General features: G+C 39.4%; 1 protein-coding gene across 1 annotated transcript in view; it reads right to left on the bottom strand.

The window, feature by feature from the left end:
- Nucleotides 1-826: 826 nt before the first annotated feature.
- The window catches only part of MYO16 (myosin XVI), a 360,482-nt gene continuing 344,042 nt past the window's right edge, over nucleotides 827-17,266 (bottom strand). The window contains exons 14-16 of the mRNA XM_037067733.1: nucleotides 14,841-14,946; nucleotides 3,016-3,079; nucleotides 827-1,023 (exon numbers count right to left, since the gene is read on the bottom strand). Of these exons, the coding sequence (XP_036923628.1) occupies nucleotides 827-1,023; nucleotides 3,016-3,079; nucleotides 14,841-14,946 (367 nt within the window). The remainder of the gene's footprint in view (nucleotides 1,024-3,015; nucleotides 3,080-14,840; nucleotides 14,947-17,266) is intronic.

Below are 17,266 nucleotides of genomic sequence, written 5' to 3' on the forward strand. Positions count from 1 at the left end.
GGTTCACAAGCCTGCACTCAATGCACTGAGCTACACCAGCCAGGGCTAAAATGCCAAGTTTTAAAGGCAAAGAGAAGATCTTAAAAGCAGCAAGGGACAAACAAGAAGTAATATACAAGGCAGTTTCAATAAGGCTAGCAGCTGATTTCTCAACAGAAACACTGCTAACCAGAGAGAATGGCAAGAAATATTCCAAATAGTGAAAAGCAAAGGCCTGCAACCAAGATTTCTCTACTCAGCAAGGCTCTCAATTAAACTAGTAGGTGAAATAAGGAGTTTCCCATTCAAAAGAAGGCAGAAAAAATACACCTCCACCAAACCAGCACTACAAGGTATGCTAAAGGGACTGCTATGAGAAGAGGAAGGAAAAGAGTGAGAGAGAAAGAGGAGCACAGGTACAAAAGAGGAAATATGAATAAGTACCTAGCAATAATAGCCTTGAATATTATGGATTAAATCAAAAGACACAGGGTACCCTGGCTGGTGTAGCTCAGTGGATTGAACACGGGTCTGGGAAACAAGGGATCACGGTTCAATTCCCAGTCGGGGCACATGCCTAGGTTGCAGGCCAGTTCCCAGCAGGGGACCCATGAGAGGCAACCATAAATTGATATTTCCCTTCCCCTCTAAAGATAAATACATAAAATATTTATAAAAGAAGACATAAGGTAGCTGAATGGATACAAAAACATTGTGGGTGCTCCGTTGTACGTCACCCCTGTGGGTGCCTAGGAAATATCTAGTGTGCATCTCTATTATGACCGGCCCTAACTGAGAGCTGGTGGCAGGCTTGGGTCTGGCAACTGCTGCCGCTGGTGCTCTCTGATTACACGTGGCATGGGCTGTTGGTCCCCACTGGGAGAGCAGATGAGGCAGAGGTTGGTAGCACTTCTTTTGGGCTGACCTCGTAGGCACGGCTTTCCTCCAGCAGGGCAGGGAGAGGGGAAATGGAAGTAAGGGGGTGAGGATTACTGGGAATTGACAGACTGATGGACTGGCAGTGAGAGTTGATGAAGTTGGTGACTGAAGGGGTAATGAAACTGTTACAGAGGTGTTATTGAAATGTGAATTTGCTGGTTGTTTGGGAATGGGGAAGGCAGTGAACAGAAGACAGAAGGGTGAAATCAGGAGGGTGAAAATATGTTGTTGGCTGGGTACTGGCACAAATGAATGATACCTTTACAGGATGGTTTTATAGGGTCCTTGGTTTAAGATTATACTTTTAATGGGCTGATTGATTTCCTTTAACAAATTACATAATACCTGCTCCGTGCTGAGTACTGCAATAGAGGCAAGAACTTAGCGTTTAGCCTCGACAGTTACAGCCTGTTAGATCTTGGAGACAATTACAATACAAGGGGACAGAGACAATGCAACAGGTGTTTTGAAAACCTACAGGGGGTTTTCAACAAACTCACTTGAATGTGCGATCTGGGATGGTCTTTGATGGGGTGATTTGACATATATTTTGAAGACAAAATAGGCAGGGCAAAACTATGTGCAATTTTCTCCAAGGCACATTCCATCCCTGCTTAGCTTAGGTGCAGTTACCTTGAGAACTAAATAGCACTTAAGGACCCAACTAGTTTGTTCCTGGTGAGAGTATTTGTCCACCACAATGTCACCTCCAAAAACCCTGCTAAAGGGTCAGACATATCTTAAAGCAAGGCCTCCCCCTCTGCATGGAGCCCGAAAAGTTGCTGAGTCAGCCGGCATGTGGCAGGCCCCCAGATTTACATTTCTAACAAGTTCCTAGGAGATGTTGATACCACTGGTTCTGGGACCACACTTGGAGAACAGAACTGACTTTAGTGAACTAGAAAGGACATCTCTAAGGAAGACTAGGCACACGCCTAATGGTTAGACATGCCAGAATTAAGCCTAGTGAAGTACTTATGAAGTAAAATGGTTTTGGTTTTGTCATTCATTTGTATATTTTGAATAGATGAGCAAAGACAGGTCTTTCCAAACTGAAAATAAAGCAAGGTTTGCCTCAGTTTTTTTGTCACACATAGGAATTAGAGTTCTTCCTACCATAAATTGTTTAAAAACACAAAGTAGTTGCTTTCTTTTCAGATATCTTGCTGAGTTATATACAAGTAGCTAGTTGTTTATAGTGGAACTCACACCCTGACTTGTGTCAATACCAAAAAAAGTGTTCCTCATTTCTGTCAACAAATTATTTGAAGTTAAAAAATGAAAAACAGCTATGAAGATCTTGTTGACACAGAAAGATTAGTATACGGAGTCAGAATTGAGAATGTGTAATAAGTAGGGTTTTTTCACCCTCAATAAAATTTCCTCCTCAGAAGAAATAATTAGTTTATTCACTTTAGAGCATAGAGGAAAACAGAAGTCTATACCAGGATATAGCTTGAAACTTTCTCTTAGGGATTAGCCTAAGCAGTCTTTTGGAGGATGGGAGTCCATAGTTCTACCTACCCTGCAAAACCTCCCAAGAGCCCCTAAAAAGAACAGGACACACTAATCAGAATTCTAGACCTTTGTCAGTGTTGGATTCCAAATCTCTTCCCAGGCTAGTTACAAAACAAGTAAAACCCCAAAACCAAACATTCATACATACATAACACACACACACACACACACACACACACACATAAAAGTCAAAACAAACTGGTCTGGATTTCCTATGAGCCTTTGCAGGGGCCAGTAAGATATTATGATGACCAGTGCCCTCAATGTTTCAGAAATCTAAAGATCTATCATATTCACATCCCAAAGAAGTCAGTAGGACACTGAAGAGGAGAAAAACATTTTTCTTGGCCCTTTTAGGGTCCCAGACATGGGTCTAAAAGTTAAAGTGGCAAAGATTAACAGGAGAGAAAAACAGGTATTTAATGTCTTATGTGACACAGGAGCCTTCATAAGGAAATAAAGAAATAGGCTTGAGCAGCTTACGCTAGGTTTGATGAATAGTGGACAGACAGTCATAGAAGGAATAGAGGAAGAGGTTAAAGAGTATGAGACAAGTGTAGCAAATGGGAGGAAACTTACCAAGGCCTGTTTGGTAGAATTCTAGGTGTCCCTTTGTCTGAAGAGGTAAAGTCGCTACATTTTTCTGGATATAAGAAGGGTACCTTTCACATAAGGTTTTTATCACTTTTTTCGAGGGACAATGGAGCAGGCAGGCAACATGACCTTCCTACTTTTGCCATTTTCTTAAACTATTTCAGCTTAGAATATTCAAAGTGTCAAGTTAATATTCTGAGATAGGGTATCTTCAACCCCATCAACACTCACACACCTGATGCTTGAATATTACATTTTGCAAGTTGATGAGCCTATCACTTATACTTGTGCTCTGATTCCTCCCCTCTGCACCAGTCCTCATCTCTATCTAACCTGCACCTACTATTACAGACAAGACAATTTTCTATTTAGAAATAAAACTTATGTTTGAACTATACATCACTATGTTCTAAGTGATTTCTAAGCAGAAGTGATTTAATTTTCTTACCTGAACACTAAATATCTCACAGACCCTGAGAATGGACAGATGGATACTAAATAGAATTTTTGATCATATGTGTCAGAGCAGCAAACACATGACCAATGATCACTGCAGAATTCAAATTCAGACAGGATTGCTTTCAATCTACCTTTCTTGCTTATGGCAGCTAATTCCCTAAACAACTTTAAATCAGTAGATGTCTCTAACATGAAGTATGGTGGAGTTTCAGGTTCGGCACCTAACTACAAGGCTCTGAGAGGTCATTGTGGTTTTTTTAAGATTTTGTTTATTATTCATTTTTAGAGAGGGTAAGGGAGGGAGAAAGAGAGGGAGAGAAACATCAATGTGTGGTTTCCTCTTGTGTGCCCTATACTGGAGACCTGGCCTGCAAACCAGGCATGTGTCCTAGACTAGGAATCGACACTTTGGTCTGCAGGCTGGCACTCAATCCATTGAGCCATACTAGCCAGGGTGAGAGGTCATTGTTTTATTGGAAACAGTTTTTCTGAGGAAGAGAATCCTTGCATCAAGTGAATGAGAACTGTAAAGAGAGAAAGTGAGTAATTATCATAATTAATATCACTTTTTTGTAAAATAAGTTTAGAGAAAAATGAAGAACTCACTAGGAGGAGGAGGAGGTAAAAATATATTCTAGAATCTGGTATCTGCAACTGATGAACCTGTTGCCAGGTGCATACCTATTGCTTTTCACACACCAGAAGCTTAAATGCCTGAATGCATGCTGCCAGTTTGCTCTTGGGTCCTTATAACCATGTTGGGGACAGGGCAGCTAGTGCCACTGTTACCATAGTAACCTGCCTGCACTTGATAAGGTGATGAGGAAACCTGGAAGACCTAATCTTAACCTATGTATGTATGTATGTATGTGTATGTGTGTGTATATATATTTAACAATAGGGACATTTTAATAGCTTCTGGAGGTCTAAGAAATTCATGTAGTTGTCTTTCAAAACTGCATTGTAAACACACAGGAGAAAAACCTAGCCAATCTACAGAGGAACAGAGCAAACAGCCAACAGTACCCCAGCATACATGAAGATAGGAGACCAAAAATTGTAGCAGACATTGAAAAACCAGACGGTAAGGAGAGCGCTTCAGGACAATATGGACCCAAGGATCAGTGCGGGGCCAAGGGATAACTGCAGGGCCCAGGGATCAGTGTGGGGAGCAGGGTGGCTGCAGCCCCAGGCCCCACTCCTGCCAGGTCTGCCACAGGGCTCTTGGGAGAGAGCTGGGTCAATGGCTCCCTCCCCAGCCAAACAAGGCTTGAGCAGCACTGGGAGAGACCTGGTTGCTTGAAGTCTCAGAGAGGGGAATAAGGACTAAGTGGCAAACATACAGAGGCTGTGAGCACTCAAGGAGTGTGTAAATGCTGGCTGGGGAGAGTTTAAAGTCGGGCCATGATGGGTCATGACTCTGATAGTCCCTGGTCCGGCAGGAGAATTGGGCTGTGGGAGAAGCCAGGCCTCAGTATGGAGCAGCAGGCTTGAGTAGGAGGAATTTCTCAAAAAGAAAAAGTGAAAAAAGAGATGCTGTTTGGGGAATTCTCCTGCAGCAGCAGCTTCAGCCTCCTCCCCACCCAGCCAGGCAGAGCGCCAAGGTGGCAAAGATGGCCCTGAGCATTCCCCCTAGCCCTAAGAAGGGTGAGCACCCAAACCTGAGAGACAGGAGGCGGCCTGGCTCAGCAAGCGTGCCTGCAACCCAGGGAGAGTGAGCTCTGCACTCTGCAGAAGGCCTGGATCCCACACCCAAACCCCTGGGGAGAGGCACCCAGCTAGCCTTGGGGAGAGTGTGTTCCTGAGGCTGACTAAGTGTGGTTCAGGAAGGGAGAAAAGCAAAACCAATAGCCCCTCAGCCTGCTGCAGCCAGGAAGATCAGCAAAACCAGTTTGGCCAGTTTGAAACCAACAAGGGGCTTTTTAAAACTAATTCTTTATTTTTTATTTTCATTATTTTTTATCCCTCAATTCCTTTTCCTCCCTTCTTTCTTGCTTTGTTCCTTCTTCCTTTCTTTTCAATTTTATATCTTCTTCCTTCCTTCTTAACTCTTCTTTTTTAAAAAATACAAATGAGACCAAAAAACCTGGAACTATGAAAATACCAGAGTTGGACTCAAAGAGGGGTCATCCCAACCCCTGAGACAAATTTTACTTTGCTATTACAGAGAACCTGCAAGTTATTGCATATTTGCATTATTTTTTCATTATTCTAACATCTTTTATTTTAATAGTATTTTTGTATTCCACTCGTTTCTGTTTAGTCTTCTTTGCTTGGCTAGTTAAATTGTATCATTTGACAGGTTTCCCCTGTTCTCTCCTTCATAGTGTATTGCTAATTTACTGTCCTTCACTTCACTTGTGTTCCATTAGCACACTACTCAAAGTTCTATGTGCCCTATTCTTGTTATCCAGATCCCACAGATTCTGTCATATGATTGTTGCTCTAATATTACTATAAATAATAGCAGTTCCATACAGTTGTAAATACTTCACAACAACCTTTCCGGATCTTAGCCCACTTCACAGTTTCCTGAACTCTATTACTGTAGTGGTTTGCCGTATTCTCTCACACATTACACCTATTTACTATCCTTTACTCTCACCTTACTTCAGAATCTGACCTCCCATAACCTCACTGCACTCTAGATCAAACTCACAAATCTTCCCTCCACAACAAGAGTCTTATCTTCTGTTCATCCTCCTTAAAAGTGGCTAGTTGGGTGGAATATCATGGTTAACACTATACATAGCCAAAGGATCTCCTATCTCTTCTCTACCAACTGCTACTGTAAATATCATAGAATACTCTCTTTCTGTCTTAAACCATTTCACCTTCCCTTTACAACTTATCACAAAAAAAAGAGTGTGTGGAAGTGGTGAAGACCAGGATACCCACTGGAAGAGGAAACCCAACAACTAAGGAACTGCCAACAGATAACAACAGAAGAAGGTGAAGGAGGAAGTGGAAACCACACAAACCTCAATCCAATACCTATCTGGAAATACAACTAAATAGTGGAGAAACTACCCTGAACAAACAACTGAACAAGAGCAAGAAACAATCCTCAAAACCTCATACACATGGAAGAATTAGCTTCAACACAACCTGCCCAAAACAGCACAACAAAATACAAGAGTGGTGCACAGAGTGACTGCACCTTCTACAAGGTGGTGCACAGAGTGACTCTCAGTTAAGGAGCTGGTGGGAAGGACTCACCAAAGAACACCCAACAACAATCAAAACCCAGAGATAAACACAGAGACAACTTAAATGACAGTGCAAGACCAGCGAGCTAAGGAGAACAAGGAGACTGCACCACAGAATCTCACAGGCATTCTACACAGAAGTCCATACCATAAACCCAGGGAGCAAAAACAGATCAATTTAAGAAGCTGAGGCTAACAAGAAGAGTCTCATAAACAGTAGGAAGACAAAGAAAAAATCCCCAAATGAAAGAATAGGAGAAAGCCTCAGAAGGAATGCTAAATGAAATAGATGCAACTCAACTATCAGAAATTGAGTTCAAAGCACTGGTTATCAGGAAGCACAATGAACTCACAGTGAATTAGCAGAAACTACAGGGAAACTACAATGAACTCACTACGAACTATATCAACATGAAAAAGGAAATAGAAACTATCAACAAGGGCCAAGAGGAAATGAAGAATACAATTTCTAAAATGGAGAACACAGTAGAAGGAATCAAAAGCAGGATCGATGAAGCAGAAGATTGGATCAGTGAGTTGGAGGACAAAATAGAAAAAAAAAAACACCCAGAAAGAGCAAGAAAAAGAAAAGAGGCTCAGAAAGAATGAAGAGGGATTAAGAGAAATGTGAGACGATATGAAAAGTAATAATATTCGAATAATACGGATACCAGAAGGAGAAGAAGAAGAGCAAAGGATAGAAAACCTATTTGAAAAAGTAATGATGGAAAAGATCCCTAATTTGATGACAGAAAAAGTCACACAAATGCAAGAAACACAGAGAATCCCAATCAAGAGGAACCCAAAGAGACCCACTTCAAGACACAAAATAATTAAAATGGCAAAATTCCAAGACAGAGAATCTTAAATGCAGCAAGAGGTGTGGGGGCAACTTTCCTAGCAAGTCCCCTCGTGTGCCATGGATGAAAGTAAACGTGACTGAGACATGATGTGATCTGCTTAGGGAGGAAAAATGGCCAGTTTCTCAGGGCAAAAAGGCTTTGAGCCCCTTCCTCCAAGGGCTTTTAGTGGGTTTTAATACACAGGAATACAGGACAGCAAGGATCACATTTCAAAGAAATCTGAGGGCTTAGCATGAGTCAGAGTCTGTCAAGAACAGAGTTTTAGGGCTTCCTGCTTGAACCCTTAACATATGAATGAAAGCACTCTTAGCAAAGCAGATTTCACAGGTTTATCAGGAAATCTTTGTGATGCCAGATTGTTCCCCAGGGCACGCTCTAGCAAGGCAAGGAGCTGCACCTCCCCCCAACAGGTATTCAGGCTTAAGGGGATTAGAGCCAGGAAGCGCTTCTCCCAGAAGACATGGGAACATGGGCTTCATCAAAGCCAGGGGGTGAGAGTCCATTGCTCTTTGTTGCACACCCCCACCCGAGTCCTTCCATGAAGGACCCCTAAGTAATTGTGTCTGGCCTAGGTTGCCCCTACTCTGAGGGGTCTTACTTGCCATGAACTTCCGACCATGTTTTGGGGGCAGGGAGAGGAAACTGAAGCAGCATTTGCTACCAGAGACAAGCTTTGTCTACTGCGGCTTGCATTGCAGAGGTCCTTAGCTACAGGGGGAGGAGTAATAATTCCTAGAACCAGGCACAGTGGTCATCAACAAAGGGAGAAGCAGGAAGTAGCATAAAAGGGAGCCCCAATAAGGTTAGCAGCTGACTTCTCAATGGAAATGCTCCAAGCCAGAAGAGAACGACAAAAAATATTTCAAGTAATGAGAACAAGAGGCCTGCAACTAGCTTTACTTTACCCAGCAAGGCTTCCAATCAGATAGAAGGCCAAATAAGGAGCTTCTGAGACAAAAGAACTTTAAAAGAATACACTTCCAACAAACCAGCTCTGCAAGAAACACTAAAGAGCCTACTTTACGGAAAGGAAGGAGAAGAGACAGACAAAGAGGAAGACAGGTACAAAAATGGCAATAAATAAGTATCTATCAAAAATAACCTTAAATGTAAATGGATTAAATGCTCCAATCAAAAGACATAGAATAGCTGAATGGATAAGACAGCATGACCCACACATATGCTGCCTACAATAGACCCACTTCAGGACAAAAGATCTATACAGACTGAAAGTGAAGGGCTGGAAACAAATTTTCCAAGTAAACAGACAGGATAGCAAAGCCAGGGTAGCAATACTCATATCATACAAAGTAGACTTCAAAAAAGGGCCATAAAGAGAGACCCAGAAGGTCACTTCATTATACTCAAGGAAAGAATCCACCAAGAAGACATAAACATTGGAAATATATATATATGCACCCAATGTATATGCACCCAAATAGATAAAGAAAATCTTAGGGGACTTCAAGAAAGATATTGACAGCAACACAATTATAGTAGGGGATTTTAATACCCCACTGTCAAAAATGGGCAGATCTCCCAAACAAAATACCAACAAAGATATTGTGGCATTGAAAAATGCCCTAGATGAAACGGACTTAACTGATACGTATGAGCCCTCCATCCCAAAGAAGCTAAATACAATTTTTTCAAATGCACATGGAACATTTTCAAAGATAGACCATATGACAAGACACAAATCAGGCCTCAATAAATTAAAGGAAACTGAAATCATACCAAGCATTTTCTACAACCACAAGGGACTGACACTAGAAACCAACCTCAATGACAAAAACCCAAAACAATAAAAGACATGGAGATTGAATAGTATGCTATAACCAATGAATTGGTCAAGAATGAAATTAGGGAAGAAATCAAAAAGTTTCTGGAAACAAATGAAAATGAACTCACAACAACCCAGAATTTATGGGACACAGCAAAGGCAGTCCCGAGAGGGACGTTCATAGTGATACAGGCCTACCAAAAAAAAGACAGGAGAATTTCAAACAAACAACCTAACCCCACTTCTACAAGAACTCGAGGAACAACAACAAAGACAGCCCAGAGCAAGTAGAAGGAAGGAAATCACCAAGATCAGAGCAGAATTAAATGACATAGAGACTAAGAGCACAAATCTAAGGATCAATGAATCCAGGAGCTGGTTCTTTGAAAAGATAAACAAACTCGACAAGCCTTCAACCAGGCTCATCAAGAAAAAAAGACATAGGACCCAAACAGACACAATCAGAAATGAAAGAGGAGAGATTACAACTGGCACCACAGAAATACAAAGTATTGTAAGAAATTACTACAGAGAACTGTATGCCAAATAATTTGAAAACCTCGGGGAAATGGACAAGTTTCTAGGAAAATATAATCTTCCAAAACTCAGTGAAGAAGAAGCAGAAAGCCTGAACAGACCAATAATAGCAAATTAAATTGAAGCAGTAATCAAAAAACTCCTGACACACAAATGCCCTGGACCAGATGGTTTCACAGGAGAATTCTACAAAGCATTTAAAGAAGAGCTAACCCCTGTCCTCCTCAGACTACTCCAAAAAATCCAACATAATGGAAGACTCTCAAACTCTTTTTATGAAGCTAGCATCATCCTAATCCCCAAACCAGATAAAGACACAACAAAGAAAGAAAACTTCAGACCAATATCGCTGATGAAAATAGACACTAAAGTCCTCAACAAAATATTGGCAAACCACATCCAACAATACATTAAAAAGATCATACACCATGAGCGAGTGGGATTTATCCCAGGGATGCAAGGATGGTTCAACATTCGCAAATCAGTAATACATGTAATACATCACATAAATAAAAGCAAAGATGAAAACCACATGATCATATCAATAGATGCGGAAAAAGCATTTGATATGGTGCGGCACCCATTTATGATAAAAACACTCAGCAAAGTGGGAATAGAGGGAGCACTCCTCAACATAATAAAGGCCATATATGAGAGACCAACAGCCAACATCATACTCAATGGGCAAAAACTAAAACCTTTTCCACTAAGTTCAGGAGCAAGACAAGGTTGTCCACTTTCATCACTTCTGTTCAATGCAGTATTGAAAGTTTTAGCCACAACGATCAGACAAGAAAAGGAAATAAAAGGCATCCAAATTGGAAAGGAGGAAACAAAACTGTCATTGTTTGCAGATGACATGATAGCGTACATGGAAAATCCTATAGACTCCACCCCAAAACTACTCGACCTAATAAATGAATTTGACAAAACAGTGGGATACACAGTCAATATCCAGAAATCAAAGGCATTTTTGTACACCAACAATGAAACAGCAGAAGCAGAAATCAAGAAAAAAAAACCATTCAATATAGCAAAAAGAAAAATAAAATACCTAGAAATAAACCTAACCAAAGAGGTAAAAACCTATACTCAGAAAACTGCACAACACTAAAGAGAGAAATCAAGAAAGACACAAACAAATGGAAATATATACTGTGTTTATGAATCAGAAGGAGTAACATCATCGAAATGTCCATACTACCCAAAGCAATTTACAGATTTACTGAAATACCTATTAAAGTGCCAATGGCATATTTCACAGACATAGAACAAACACTTCAACAATTTATATGGAACCAAAAAAGACCCCGAATAGCAGCTGCAATTTTGAGAAAGAAGAACAAAGTAGGAGGAATCACAATACCTGATACCAAACTGTATTACAAGGCCACTGTAATCAAAACAGGCACATGGGCCCATGGAACAAAACAGAGAGCCCAGAAATAAACCCAAGTCTCTGTGGTCAATTAATATTCGACAAAGGGGGCAGCAACATAAAATGCAGTACAAATAGCCATTTGTTTCCTTCAACAAATGGTGTTGGGAGAACTGGACAGCTACATGCAAAAAAATGAAACTCGGGCACCAACTTACTCCATACACCAAAATAAATTCAAGGTGAATAAAAATTTAAATATAAGCTGTAACACCATTAAAGTACTATAGGAGAACATGGCAGGAAAATCTCAGATACTTCACTTAGCAACATTTTTACTGATATGTCCCCTAGAGCAAGGGACATAAAGGCAAGAATAAACAAATGGGATCTCACCAAAATAAAAAGCTTTTGCACAGCTAAGGAAAATAGTATTAAAATAGAAAAATAACCAACTTATGAGAAAACATATTTACCAATGATACCTGAGGCAAGGGTTTAATCTCCAAAATATATAAAGAACTTACCCGACTCCACTCTAAGAAGACAAGCAACCCAATTAAAAAATGGGCAAAGGACTTGAACAGACACTTCTCCAAGGAGGACATACAGAGGATCCACAGACACATGAAAAGATGCTCAATATTGCTAGCTATCAGAGAGATTCAAACTAAAACCACAATGAGATACTACATCACACCAGTCAGAATGGCCATCATAAACAAAACAATAAACAACAAGTGTTGGGAGAGATTGTGGAGAAATGGGAACCATAGTGCACTGTTGGTGGGATTGCAGACTGGTACAACCACTATGGAAAACAGTACGGAAATTCTCAGAAAACTAAACATGGACATGCCTTTTGACCCAGCAATTCCACTGCTAGGAGTATATCCTAAGAACCCTGAAACACCAATCCAAAATAACTTATGCACACCAATGTTCATAGCAGCACAATTTACAATAGCCAAGTGCTGGAAGCAACCTCGATGCCCAGCAGTAAATGAATGGATAAAAAAACTGTGGTACATTTACACAATGGAATTCTATACAGCAGAAAGAAAGAAGCAGCTCCTTCCCTTTGCAACAGCATGGATGGAACTGGAAAGCATTATGCTAAGTGAAATAAGCCAGGCAGTGAAAGACAAATACCATATGATCTCACCTTTAACAGGAACCTAAACAACGAAACAAACAAACAAGCAAAATATAATCAAAGACACTGAAATAGAGAACAAGCTGACANCCCTTTGCAACATCATGGATGGAACTGGAAAGCATTATGCTGAGTGAAATAAGCCAGGCGGTGAAAGACAAATACCATATGATATCACCGTTAACAGGGATCAAACAAAACAAACAAGCAAGCAAAATATGACCAATGAGAGTCAAGTACAGAACAGGCTTACAGGGTCCAGAGGGGAGAGGTGAGAAAATCATAGGGGAAAAGGGGATGGACTCACATGAACAAGTATAAAAGACACATGGACAACAACTAAGGGTGGGGGGGGCGGAAATGGGAGGGAGGTGGGGAGCATGGGGCGGGGGCGGGCAGGGTTGGGAATATAAGACAGAAAGCTGTACTTGAACAAGAATTAAATTAAAAAATTATTAAAAAATAATAAATGAATTAGAAATAGTTTTACTTAAAACTTGCATTGACAGTATAATATTCATTTCAAGATTCTAATTAATTTTCGAAGAGTTAGACCCCCTTATCCAAAAAAATGCTACTTAGAATGTGTTCAGTTAAGGTAAAATGCAAAGCCAGTTTACATAGAGTAATCTAGAATGCACTTTAAAAATTGCATAGCCTGCTCTTTCTCAAAGGATTATTATTATTTTTTAAATTTTTATACAGATTTTATTTATTTATGTTAGAGGGGAAGGGAAAGAGAGGGAGAGGAATATCAATGTATGGTTGCCTCTCATGTGTCCTCTGCTGGGAACTGGTCTGAAACCCAGGCATGTGCTCTGACTGGGAATTGAACCATGATCCTCTGATTTGCAGGCCCATGCTCAATGCACTGAGCTACACCAGCCAGGGTGGATTATTTTCATAAATGATTGTTTTAGGCTATAATTTACAGTGGAATCTATTGTTGCTTGTCAGTATAATCAAACCAATATATCCTGTTTTTTATTTGTTAACCTGAGTCTATTTTATAACTGTTGTTTTATAAATTCTTGAATTCTTAACTGTCAAGGGTCTTCATATTACAATATCTGAACAAAGATCTTTTATACTATTCTTTCCGAGTCAACCTAATACATTCAATTATTTCGAGCTGTGCTGTAGAATTATGCAGATGCTCAATTTACAGGTTGAGCTTAATAAATGGCTATGAAGGGAAGTCATTAATGAATATATATGATACCATGGATGTACTGCAGTATGATTTATTAAATAGTCTTCATAAAGAAAAAAGTTTCTAGAATCAGGCACATGCTTGGAAATCCATAAAAGCAAATTTAGTTGTTTAAGCACTTCTTAATGAAAAGTAGAAAATGTAAGGAAACAACATTAATCTACCAGTTAAATGTAAGTTCCTCTCATTTCTAAATAAGAAATCCAATACTAAATTTCCAGAATATTCCCATGTAAACAATACCATGGCAGAAATAATTCCGACCTGCAGGCACAAGGTATAAGGGCAAGTGAGACAAAACCAAACACAAATAGCACAATACCTATTGTGCAGTAAGTACATTTATAGATTTGTAATGTGTATGAACCTTTAGATGGCATTGTTTTAAGGAAGGATCTCAGATAATAGCAACTGTTTTTATTCACATGTAATCAGACACGCAATTGCTGAATGACATGCAGGTGGGATTCTGCAAAGACGTGTGCAGAAAGGCCTGTGCAGGAGGAGTGAGCTGTGTAAATTGATGGCTGTGTCATTGTATTTACAATACCTCACTTAGAAATATGCACCAAGAAAGTGTGTACTGCTGCAACATGGCCTGCGATTGCTAATGTGTTTTTGTTGATCAAGGAAATGATATAGCAGCATATAAGGATGTCATTTTCTTGCAAGTTATTTAGAGCTTGTTGATTTCTTTTTAACAGAGTATACCCTTCTTACATGCGTGAGACACTGGACATAATTTTTGACATATAAAGTTAACATTTTTTTGGCTTGGGGCTGAAGATTTATTTCCTGCTCATCCATGTCTTTAAGGTTTCCTGTTGTCAGTTCTTTTACATACATCGAAACTTTATTATCGGCTTTTAGTTATCCCCCTCCCCAAGATTTCTGACCAGGTCAGACCCTCCAAAGGCATCTATCTACACACCAAAGTGGCACTTTCTTTGTGAACAACAACTTCTAACTAAATTATCTGTTTTAATACAACTGCTCTGACTCATATGAAAGACAGTATATTCAAAATATTTTTAAACATATTATACAAGAAAAGATCACTTGGACAATATTAATTTATACTGAACTTCAATGTTTTTTATTTTCACAAATTTTGACCAACTTATGGTCAAATGTATGGTATATTATAATGTCACTCTATTTTTAAATGATATTTTTTGTTCAACATATTTTCCAAACCAATAAGAAACTTACATGTCTAAATTTGGAATCAAATATAGGCCTGCTAGTTCCAGATCTACAGGTCAGGTGCCTCATTATTTGTTTGCTGGCTTCAGTCTTTCCAGATCCTCTTTCTCCACTAAAAGAAAACAAAAGAAAAACACAAGTTTACTATTTTGGAACACTTAGTAAAAAAATTAATAACCACAGATAATTCTCAGGTACAATGATGGTAGGTAGCAACATAACTGTTAATGAATTGATGGTATCAGTTTACTCTTCAATTTGGTCTTCAAATTATTTAGCAAATGTGTACCATGTCAGGTACCTTATCTGAACACTATGTCAGGTGTTCAGACACTAGAACTACAAATGAGCATGATGCAGCCTCTGCCATCTGATATCTCACAGTGTAGAACCATGTAACACAGGTAAATTACTGCCGAAGGTGTTAGGTGAAAAGGAAAACAGCATCCACTTGTCTTTGCTGTTGAAAATAGAAGTTATTGAAGTGGAGCCAAGGTGAGAACCCTCTGCACGAAAGGTGTGTGCATTTTAGAGCCACCTGGCTTGGCCTTGTTAAACTTTCTACATCTTTCCCTGAAAACCATTACCCCTTGCCTGGAAAAGTCATTACATCTTTCTGAGCCTTCCTCCTCTTTTCTTCTGAATGACCAGAGAGTGTGCAGCTACTAAAACCAAGTAGGTGAAATGGTCAGATGTGAGTAGGTGACTGAAGTGCTGAGACTCGGCAGATACTAAAATAGCCCATTTTCTCCTGAAGTTGCTTCAGTTCTGACAGTCGATGTTTCCCATTTTCCTTTAACCTTGGAGCAAGCACTAACCACACTTGTTATTTTGAATGACAATACTTTTGATATTTCCAAGGTATGTGCATGTGTATATGTGTGTGTGTGTGTATATATATATATATATATATATATATATATATATGCATAATAACTATATTATACTCCTGAAATTAGATAATATAGAGTTAACATAAAGTTCCAATACAATAGTTACTATACCAAAGTGGTCTAATATAAAATAAAGTTTTTACTGTATCCAGATAGAATAGTTATAAAAATAGTCTTTTACTGATTAGTCAAAAATTAAGTATACATAAAGTTCTTTAGTATTGTTTTCTTTCAAATTTGTTCTAATCAATTTGATTAAAGGAAGGGCATTTGCCAGAAAAGAAGCTGAACTTTAACTATTTTATTCACATCGCCAGTGGTTAACAAATGCTTTTACTTCCCTCATCCATGCTGACTGTGAACAGTTTAACTACTTCTGGAACAACTACCCCAGCATCCTCAGCAGCACAGATGACAGTGACCTGGACAAGACAAGAAGGGTGGAAATGGGAGGGAGGGGGGGGAGCACGGGGAGTGGGATGAGATGGGAGTAATAGACAGAAAACTGTACTTGAAAAATAATTTAAAAAAAACAATTAGAAAAAAAAAAGAAGCACCTTTTCTCAGTTCAAAAGCTTTTCTTTTAACCTTCTAATTTCAGAGAAGAAACAATTTAGATCTCTCATGATGAAAATTTACTTCTGCAATTATATCTATTGCTACAAAAATTACATTACCCAGAAAAATAATTAGATGTTTCATGATCTTCTTTTGACAGAGATTTTGCTTGCATTCACCCAGGGATGAATATTGAAAATACCATTTTCCTTTTTGAAATATTGCGTATTCTTTCAAATGGAAGTCACTGAGGGCCTAATATGTGCCAGAGGCTTCAGGAGTAAAGAGGCGAAAAATACTGCTCCCTTTGCTATCTAGTGGGGATCCTCTCAAGTAAACACCAAGTACATAAACGATGCATAATTAGAGCACAGTGGGGCACAGCAAGCCATGCACCCACAGGTGAAGGAGCAGGTACATCCCCAAGAGGGGGCCAGGGAAGACTTCTCAATGAGGTGGAAGTCGAGCTGATTCTTGGAGAAGGTACCATTTTTTGGCAATAAATATCCTATAAATATTTCTCAAGTTTCTATTAAGTAATCTGAAATAGGTGGCGAGTGCAGAGTACTGACTGAAGCAGGAACAGTCTCTGTGAATATGAAGATACAGAGGCATGTGAGGGTATGGGGCTGACTTGGTGGTCATGTGACTCCCCCTCTCTGCTCCCACCATTGAGCTCACTGGGTTTGAGTGCCAGATTAGGAGTAGTGAAAATGACAGCTAACAGAAAACTGTCCTTGAACAACAATTAAAATAAAAAAAGAAAACGACAGCTAAAATTAAAAAAAACAACATTGTAACCATCTCATAAAATCTCAAAATGGCTACACTTTATTTAAACTGAGTAAAATACAAGGACATTAAAGAAAAGAAAAATGGGTTATATTAGGCTTAGCTCCATAGGTGATCACATTACCACTAACATTTCTAGTTCAGCTTCTTTAAGAAATATGTCTGATCTCAAAGTCCAAGTTTATGATT

Source organism: Sturnira hondurensis, unplaced genomic scaffold (assembly GCF_014824575.4).
Source record: "Sturnira hondurensis isolate 20B ecotype Veracruz unplaced genomic scaffold, ASM1482457v3 Scaffold0017394, whole genome shotgun sequence".
In the NCBI taxonomy this organism is placed as follows: Eukaryota; Metazoa; Chordata; class Mammalia; order Chiroptera; family Phyllostomidae; genus Sturnira; species Sturnira hondurensis.